Source organism: Rhopalosiphum padi, chromosome 2, assembly GCF_020882245.1.
Source record: "Rhopalosiphum padi isolate XX-2018 chromosome 2, ASM2088224v1, whole genome shotgun sequence".
In the NCBI taxonomy this organism is placed as follows: domain Eukaryota; kingdom Metazoa; phylum Arthropoda; class Insecta; order Hemiptera; family Aphididae; genus Rhopalosiphum; species Rhopalosiphum padi.
The window spans coordinates 8,235,244-8,245,647 of record NC_083598.1 but is presented as its reverse complement, the minus strand read 5'-3'; the positions used below and the strand labels follow the sequence as shown (position 1 = coordinate 8,245,647).

The following is a 10,404-nucleotide window of genomic DNA, read 5'->3' as shown; positions in this document are numbered from 1 at the left end:
GACTCAAACACTGGGGACCAAGAGATTTTTCTATATATATTTATAGAAAATATGATAGATATAAACACTTTCCAAAATGTTGTTGCTAGATGAAAATGGTTTCTTCATCAAATGCACATTTATTATTCATTTAGCATTTATTGTACCTACCACCAACGGCCTATGTACAGATTAAAAAAAAAAAAAGAAGAGTAGTGTAATGGATAAAAATTTTGCGATGTGCCACTGTTCCACCTTACTTCGATCATCCAAGCAACCAAGTACTAAATTTAAATACTTGAGCGCATTGTTTGTTTTATCTCTCTGACCCACGCTCAATATACATAGCAATTTTATGTTGTTAGCTTCAGTAACTATTTCAGTAAATTGGCTTATTATTTAAATTCAATTTAAGAATATTATTTGTCTTCTTACATGATTTTTGCGATATTTAAATTTTAATACGAGTTATACATGAGTATACCATTAAATATTGCAATTATTTAAAAAAAAACTCATATCAGTCATATCTCATTTTAATATTGAAATATGGTATAAATGTCAAAGTAAGAACAGAGATAATGTTCTCAAATTTAAATTCGATAATAAACCTATTCACTCTATACAAAGCATTAAAGCTAACAACACAAGGTTGGTTCTATTGTAGTGGTAGACCACAAATTTGGTATGTTACACATGGGTCAAACAATAAATAAAATAAATAATGCGCTGACATCTTTTTAAAATTAATCCAAAATTCGGGTTGTACACCAAAAAATATTTTGTAGAATAAGGAATTAAAAGTGCATATTGTAATTAAAAAGTTTAAAAATAAATAAAATGATAACGATAAATATAAACATTGTTTATATAAAATTTATATTAAACAACATGAATTAAGTAAAAAAATATTTTCAAAAAAATTCATGATTTTTGAAGTAATGATGTATTACAAAATTAATTCGATCATCTGGTATAATATGAATATAATAGAGTATATTAAATATACTGTTCCCATGGTGCGTAATATACTCTTTACCAACACAATATAAATAACTATTGTTTTGTAACCATAAAAACATTATATAGTAATATTATGTTGTGCTTTTACGTTGTACGCTATTATTAATTATTAATTATTATTATCATTATTATTATGATAAAATTAGGTATTACCTATTATTATACATATATGCACTGCGTGCCCGGTAAGTTAGGATAATGCATTTACCATTCGGAGAGGGAAAACGAATGGCCTTAGGGTGCCTATAAAATTGACCAAATTTTGAAATTTAATACAATGTGCAATATTAATATATTATACACGCATAATGAGTATACATATATATCAAACATGTAAGGCTTTATCGATTCTGTTATACATCATATATCTATTTAAGTATTAAGTATGTAACATATAAGTAGGTACTTGCCTACATACATATTTTTAAGTTTACGTAATAATGTTCGACTTGCATTTTTTTTTAATTATGCAATTTGCACGGTGTGACGAAAACGTACAACAACGTTTTATTCAATTATATAAAAATTATAATTAATTATTAATTATAATATTAAATTAATAATAGCCTCTTAGCTCTTACCTATTTAGTACTACCTACTTACTTGTATAAAGGTGGCATTCCATTGCCACCATTACTTGTGTAGACCGTGTCCGTGTGGACGTGTGGTCCATGCAATACACAATTTTTCTTTCATTCATCAAATTAAATTGTATTGTTTAAGACTTAGGATAAAACAATTTCTCTAGTTAGTAGTTACATATTAATAACCACCTATCCAGCTATCCATACGATGAAGTACATGTACAATTAGACGTATAGTTGAATATTTTTAAATTTAAACTTTAAACTGTTAGATGTATTATATGGATGTAGGTATTTTAGTATTCAATATTGACAATATTTATAAACATAGAGAAATATTCATGAATATAATATTATGGTAACGTGCATATTGTACAATGTACCACTGTTTGATATCACATGGGGATCCCATCCACCTAGTTTAGTGATAGGAGTCCTTATCAGTTTTTTTTTTTAAATTTAATTTTAATGTTTACTTGGACCTGGGAAACTGATATAGAATAACTTTCATTTTCGTACTTAATATTTTTTTTTCAATACTTAAATTTAAATAAACTTAATTATTTACAACTTATTTTATTTAATCAAATACAGTGACCATTAATAGTGGTGCGTACCAAATATTTAAATATATAATGTTGATAGTATATACTTAATTTACATTTTTAAGTAATATACTTAGTAAATAATAATTATTATTAATTGTAAATTGTACTAAATAATAATAAATTATTATTTATAAGTAACATTATCATTTGAGTTGTCTAAAGTAATGAGATGAATTGGGATTTTTTATTAAACATGTATTAATTTAATGTTCCTGTCCAAAATAATCGAATATAAAGTGTATAATGCAGTCAGTACCATTTTTTTTATAAGCATTTACTGTCGTTGGTGTAACCGGCCCTGTATCGTAATTCTTTTCAAGCCTATGGTTACTGTAATTACTAATTTCTATCATTTAAAAAATGTATAACTTGATATAGTTATCTATATTGATTTAGTATAATGTCATGGTGAAATAAAATATTGATTAAACCTAATAATTTTGTAATTACTATTATATAACTTGTAATCTCATATTCTAAATACAAAATAATTAGTTTATTGATTAAATAAGAAATAAAAATTCTTTAATGTTGAAGTCATTAGAAAATATAATTTCAATTCAATTGAATTCTTTTTTTTAAATTTATATTAAAATATATCTGAATTAAAAGTCCAAACTAGATTTTTTTTACCAAATTACTCTACTCAAATAATTATTTTGGTTATTTTTGTTAGTAAGATAATTCAATCATATATTTTTTTTTACTTGGGTAAAAAAGTTATTTTAATAATGATGTATTTGTGTTATGGTTATATATTACATAAATTATTATAATTATTAATTTTTTAAGCATTATATTCATTAATCAATACCTATTAACATATACATTTATTTAAGGAAAACTAGTATAATATGTCTTATACTTCTTTTTTGATGTCAAGAATGTGATGTTTATAAAATCATTACTATCGATCTACAAGCCTACATTAATATTAAAGAATTTCATTTCATTGCAATTGAGTTATAATAAAAAGAAAATGAGTACTTTGGAAAATGTTATTGATGGTTTAAATGATGTTAGATGTCGAATTAAAGTTGTGACTCAAAAACAAAAGGAGGTAATCATTTACTTAACTCAATTACAAAAAGAAATTTTTTATTTTTAAATAAAATAATGAACTAGTATATTATATATACAGTGCTATGTAGAGCCAAGGCTAGTTGCTGTTAGTAAAACAAAACCTATAGAACATATAATTGGTATTTACCAGAAAGGTCAAAGACATTTTGGAGAAAACTATGTTCAAGAATTAATCACTAAATCAACAGATGTCGAAGTAAGTATATAATTTGACATTGAGTTGATTTTAAAAAATAATTATCTTCATTTTTGAATTATTTATAAAGATATTAGATAAATGTCAAGACATTAAGTGGCATTTTATTGGTCACATACAAAAAAACAAAGTTTCCAAAGTGTTAATGGCTCCCGGTTTACATGTTATTGAAACAATTGATAGTGAAAAATTAGCAAGTGCTGTAAATGATGGATGGAAAAAACTTAATAAAGAAAGTAAATTGAAAGTAATGGTTCAAGTTAACACTAGTAATGAGAAAGGTTAGAAAAATTATAATACTTAATATTATTAGTTGTTAAATTATTTTAAATAATTTACTGTCTAACTTAGGGGTTGGCAACCTTTTTACCTACACATAATTATGGCCATAATTTTTTTCAGTTTTTTATTGAGGGCCGCATACAAAAATAAAATATTAAAAAATATACTTTATTATATATATATGATTAGATTACGTTCTTGCTCAGCTTATGTCATGAGATGTGCACATTGTTATATTAAAGTCATAATTAATTTAAGATATAAAATTGAAATTTTAAACACTATGATTTGGTTGGCCGCAGCAATAAGTTCCGAGGGCTGCGGGTTGCCAGTGCCTGGTCTAACTAATTAAATGTAATCAATGGCGGATTAACCTTCTCGGCGCCCTAAAGCATGCTCAGTGTTTACCGCCCCCCCCCTTTTTTATAAATACTATTATATACTATTATACTATCCATGGATCGTAGTTTAAATGGGCTAACATCGAAGAGTGATGGGTAATCGAGTATAGCTGCCCTGGGAGTGAAAAATAGTAAAATTAAATTTTTTTTTTTTTGGTTAATTTTTTTAGAATAAAAATAAAATAATATAAAAAATTTACCGCCTCTACAAGTTGCTGCCCTAGGCTCAAGCTTTAAGAGCCTAGTGGTTAATCTGCCACTGAATGTAATAATGAACATATAAATTAAAAATTCATAAATTGTATACTTTAAATCTACTATTTAAAATTTAAAAGTATTTACATAATTACATAATATACTAATATACATAATGTTTTAAATGACTGCATAGGCATAACTAGTCCTTTAAGTTAGGGGAGGGGGCTAGATTCCTAAAATTTTTTTATACCAAATTGTTTTTTAATTTGATTATTATTTATTGTTTCTATTGGTGTTTACAACCGACTTGAAGGATTATTCGTTTATATGAAACACATTATATTTTTTATATTTTAGGCTAAAATAAAGTTAATACTAATATGTTTATAAGTACATTTACCCAAAAATGTTAGGAGGGTTGAAGAGTGAAGACATGAATGACTGTAAATTTGCATAGCATAAGTCTAGTTAAACTGATAAACATGGGTATAGAATGGTATTTTAATTTAAGTTTTATATTAAAAAATTGCTAATAATAATAAATAAATATACTAGATCTAATATTATACTATAAAAAAAAAAAAAAGATACATACATTATTAATGTTTATTTGCAGAAAAATCTGGCATAACAACTGATTCAGTAGTAGATTTTTATAAATTTATTGTTGAGAAATGTGACCATTTAGAACTGATTGGTTTAATGACAATTGGTCAGTATGGTTATGATTGTTCTCAAGGACCAAATCCAGATTTTTTGGTATTTATATATTAATTTAATCTATATTGGAGATACCTATTTTATGATTTTATACATTTTCAGGCCTTAGTTGATTGTAAAAGAAATGTTTGTGAGAAATTAAAATTAAATCCATCCGAAATAGAATTATCTATGGGTATGTCTGATGATTTTGAACATGCTGTAAGTATATTATTTAACATTATTATCAATTTATATAGCATAATATAGATTTTTATTTAATTTTAATAATATTTATGGGCAAAAGCTCTTTTAACAAATTTATTATTAAATAATAAAAATAAATTAATAGTATTAAATTACCTAACATGACAATAAAAAATTATAAAAAATGCAAACTGAAAACAAAGAGTCCTTAATGGCAATAGTTGGTTTTCGGTTACTTATAAGTAGAGCGCGGATTTGTATGCACTTAAAAGTATCAAAATATGCCATATAATATGCAGTAAAAATCATGAAAATATGTAAAACATATGCAAGAATTTTTTATTTATTTTATATTTACAATAAAACTTATAATAATTAATTACTTAAATACTTATATACTTAATAATAAAAAATTTAGGGAATTTCCTGAACTTAATTTATTTTTTAAATGAATAATCATATGCATTTCAAGTTTTTCTTCTGTGAAGCTGTGTCATTTATTGATTAACGTATTTTTAAAGACTGAGAACGAACATTTGACCTCAACCGAAGTTATTGGGGTATATTTGAAGTTTACGTCGTAATCGATTATTTATCGATTTATTTATTTATAAATTATTATTTAGTGACTATGAAATTTAGTTTTAATTTTTCTACTTGACAAAATATTATTTTATACATTTTTTTTAAATTTTTGCTTTAATATGCTATACATTTTGAATTTTGTCAAAATATGCAAAAATATGCAATAACCTTTAAATATGCAGAAATATGCAAAAAAAAATTTCACCATTAACTTCAAATTATGATGATTCGTGGAGATAACTGACAAAAATCCAAAAATATTAAAAGGAAATAAATATGCAACTGCATAAAAATCCGCACTCTACTTATAAGGCTATAAGGTTTATTATTCAAGTCATTTGAGTTGTTCTTATATTATTATGTTATTGTTATTTTAGCTTTAAAATGTAAGCGCAAAATAATAAATATATATATATCATTGTTTTATATTTATGATATTTTAGATTGAATTAGGAAGTACAAATGTTCGAGTTGGAAGTAGTATTTTTGGTTTTCGTCCAAGAAAAGAAAAACAATAATTTATTTGTAATAATAAATCATTAAAAAATTAATTTGATTTATCTTATATTCATTAAATTTAAATTAGATCCTTTTTCATTGTAATATATAAATATCTTATTATAATATTACACAAGAAACTTAAAAATACATGTATCTATATTCTATATATATATATATGTATATATATATGATAAGCAAAAATATATGATTATAAATGTACTTAAAAATATTCGTACGACTTACAGTTTGGTCGACTTGTTTATGAATAAAATAAAAGAATGTTTTATAATATATAGACAAATTTACTATAACTCTGTTATAAATTATTTTAATTTTTAATTTTTTTATGAAGAGGCTTATTATTTTGAAGATATGCATTATTTATAGAATTTCTGTATTTTTTACTATTGAGAACTGACTTAAAAAAAAAACAGTTTTATCAGTTTGGTAATCACTCTGCTATACAGTTGTAGGTGTTAAGTATACCTCCTCATTCACTAGTGTACTGTAGTGGAAATGTTAAATTTGAATTTAATGATAAATTAATGAAAAAATATTCTTAGTGGAGACAATTTTTTGTCTACCTATATTAATGAGAATATACATTTTATACATTTATATTGTTATTATATTCATTATTTTTAATTTAAATATATATTTTTGTTAAATGTCTATCAAAAAATATTGCGTTTGTATATCTTTAAGATTACTGATTTTCAGTGAGAATTATTTATTATAAATCTTATAACAATTTTTCAATTTTTACCTATAATAATAAACTATTTAAATTTTATTTTGACAAATTTTTTTTGAATTTGAATTTCAAAACTTAAAAATAATTGTGTGTGCATTTTCAATATTTTTAAATTGCTATAAAAATAATCTACATGGGATCTTGCATTAAATGCTCAACCTTTTCTACAGAGTTAATGAATTTTTATCAACACTAAAATAATTCAAAAATATTTTATTACGCCTATAAATTGTTTATAATTTGTCTAAATATTTTTAAAGTTTCATCAAATATAGACAGCATAGTTTAGTATAAAAAATTATAATTTAAGTAATTGTAGAATGTTTTAGGTTTATAATTTATATGATCAATATTTTTTTAATAATAATTAAACAAGTAGCAAAAATTGGTTGAGTATAAATTATTATTAGGTATTCGTTTAAATATCAAATGTCTTAAACGTTTCAATTTCAATTACACATAAAATGTTTTAGTGACTACACTAAACTTTTTTTTTTAAATTCCGTTAAATAAACTTATGAGTGATTGAAGTATTAAGAATTTTCTATGTTGACCTAAGAGTATCAACTATATTAGGTTTGCGCTTGCTACAAAATAACAATTTTAAAGTTGAAAATTAAAGTATTTTTTCTATTGTGAAACGTGTACACATAAAAAAAAAACATACTGCAAAATTAATATATTCATTAGTTTGCTCATAATCTAAAAGTATATATAAATGTAAAAAGAATAGATATTTATCTAAAATTACGAACAGTAGTAAAGTAGAATTGATTATATAGTACTAAATATCTACACCTATAGGTTACCTACTACTATTTATAAATTTATGATTAATGACTGTACTTCTTAATAATATAGGTTTTACTATTTAATGGATTTGCTTCTTTTGAAAAGTACTAGATAGTACCTAGACTACTTACTAATGATTATCTTAATAGTTATAAAATATTAGTAAGTATTTTATATAATAATTCATAAATACATTTTTATAATCGCTTAAATGATTTCTAATCACATCCCATAGGCCTAGGTAATTCCAATAAAAAGTTAATTTTTTACAATTAAATGAATATGGTCTATAATCAGTTATTAAAACAAGCTTCTATAGATATTAAATATTAATGAATTTCAATATTAATCCTTAGAAGTTACAAGACTATTAATCCATCAATTATAACTTATAAGTATTGATATAGTATTAAGCATTTATGATATAGGTTGATAATTTTTTTTTATCGTAAGTGTGACAGCAATTGAATTACATCTTAAGTTATTAAATTTACTTTTTGTATTATTATGCGGACTGTAAATGTCTTTGTTTTTAATATAAAAACAAATCTGAAGTTGAGACCAGGTACGAACAAAACATAGTTCTAATTTTTAATAATTACTATAAAATGTACTTATAATTGATAATTAAAGGGTTATCTACTTGTGTAATCATTTTAATTTGTAACACTGTAATAGTTTACACTTAACTCTTTTACAATTTGAAAAAGTTATAATTTATTGATCAATATATTTTTTTTGTATATCAGCATAAATAATATGTAATTATTTTCTACCTAATTGTACTCCTATAACTCTATACATAACTGGTACATTAAATATACCAATATATACAAGTATAAATGTTAAAACTCCAGTCGTCAATTAATTATTCTTTGATCAATTAAAATTTATATTTTAATAAATAATATTATTTTAAAAATACTTGTATTAACACAATATATGAGAGTGTATGATATATTATTAGTATGGGTAATCGTAATCCTCTCAAGTGCTAAGGTGAGATGTATAAATGTAAAAAATATTGTTTCATGTATTACTGTGTTAATGTTACTTTAATTTATATTTTTTAAGTAAGTATTAGTCAAAAGAAAATAAGAAATTGATAACAATAATTACTCAAAATTATGAAAACTAAAGAACTTGATCGAACAACAAATTTCAAATTGATCAAAAATGAACACATTTATAACATAACATAATATTCATATATATTTACACACACATTTTAAATGAGTATACTTCATTAAGTTACTCATTAGGTATATTTTGAAGATCAGGCATAGTCTTATTACAATACAATATTTAGATACATATATTAATTTTCTCAGATCAGTTTTTGTGATTTTGAAAAATAATTTATTTTTATATAGTTTGTTGTTATTAGATTGGGCGGAAACAAAACACAATAATCTGAATAATCTATTTCAGAAAATCTGTTCTTAGAAAAACATATTTTTTATTGGCTTTTATTTTTTATTTTATTGATGTAAACTCCTTTAAGGATCAAGTACAGTTCAGTGATACAATAAAGTTAACAATATAAGGTTATATGAACTTAATAATATAAATACAATTTTTAAATAATGAATAAGTGAAGGTGAACAATAAGTAACATTCAAATTAAATTAAAATTAACAACATCGTCTATGGAAAAGATAATTACAACATATTAAGGAAACTTAGCTTACTAAATATAAGTTACGTGTATAGAATAGATTTACATTTTCCAGCTCATTACATTCTCAAGCAATACAATCTAGCGATCTGGGGGATTATTGTATCTATATGAAGTACGACAAAATGGTATTGAAAATGTAGGATGGTACCACAAATTATATTGAGGAACATTAAATTTTAATGAATGCAATAAATCCGGACAGGATATAACACCATTTATTAATTTGGACATAAAGTGGATATCTATAGATTTACATATACTAACAAGGAATTCTAAATTAATATTGGCTTGAATTGATAATATAAACATAAAGAAGGATGGATTTACGTGACCATGCAATTTCCTCTTATACCCAATTAGCGTAGGATTCCATAGAACTGAAGAGAATTCAAGAATAGGTCTAACTAGTGAGGTATATAAAGTTTTAAGACAAATTTTAATTATTGAATTCTTTTGTGTTATGAATTATAAAACAAAGACTTCTGAGTGCTTTTGAGCATAAATATTCAATATTAGAAGAGAATAATAAATTAGGCTCGAATACCACCCTTAGGTCATGACATGTATCTATTTAAACATGTTTGTCACCATTAATATGATAGTCAGAATTTACTTTAGAATTAGTACGAAAAAATTACATTTTAAAACATTTGGCAGTATTTAACTTAAAAACATTGGAACGGCACCAATCACTCACTCTGTTTAGATAATTTTGAATTAAACTAGTCATCAATTGAGGAATGATTGCCAGAAGATGGAAAATAACAACGGAGATAGGTGGCCCCCATGGGAAACACCTGAAGTGACTGGTAATAGTGGAAATGAATCAGA

General features: G+C 23.7%; 1 protein-coding gene across 2 annotated transcripts; it reads left to right on the top strand.

The window, feature by feature from the left end:
• Nucleotides 1-2,040: 2,040 nt before the first annotated feature.
• Nucleotides 2,041-6,964, top strand: LOC132922649 (pyridoxal phosphate homeostasis protein). Of its 2 annotated transcripts, none has more exons than XM_060986273.1 (7): nucleotides 2,041-2,195; nucleotides 3,034-3,254; nucleotides 3,336-3,473; nucleotides 3,544-3,754; nucleotides 4,971-5,113; nucleotides 5,177-5,275; nucleotides 6,289-6,964. In XM_060986273.1, exons 2-7 carry the CDS (start codon nucleotides 3,084-3,086, stop codon nucleotides 6,361-6,363), a joined length of 837 nt encoding a protein of 278 aa, XP_060842256.1. In that variant the 5' UTR covers nucleotides 2,041-2,195; nucleotides 3,034-3,083; the 3' UTR covers nucleotides 6,364-6,964. The 2 variants fall into 2 exon arrangements, with proteins under 2 accessions (XP_060842256.1, XP_060842257.1); XM_060986274.1 differs by having other exon boundaries at nucleotides 2,049-2,195; nucleotides 3,078-3,254.
• The last annotated feature ends 3,440 nt before the right edge of the window (nucleotides 6,965-10,404 follow it).

Excerpts from the sequence above, each read along its gene's own strand:
- LOC132922649 (XM_060986273.1), top strand. The coding sequence starts at position 3,084 with ATGTTTATAAAATCATTACTATCGATCTACAAGCCTACATTAATATTA. Across the intron at positions 3,474-3,543 it reads CTAAATCAACAGATGTCGAA|ATATTAGATAAATGTCAAGA; the intron begins GTAAGTATATAA and ends TTATTTATAAAG. Across the intron at positions 5,276-6,288 it reads CTGATGATTTTGAACATGCT|ATTGAATTAGGAAGTACAAA; the intron begins GTAAGTATATTA and ends ATGATATTTTAG.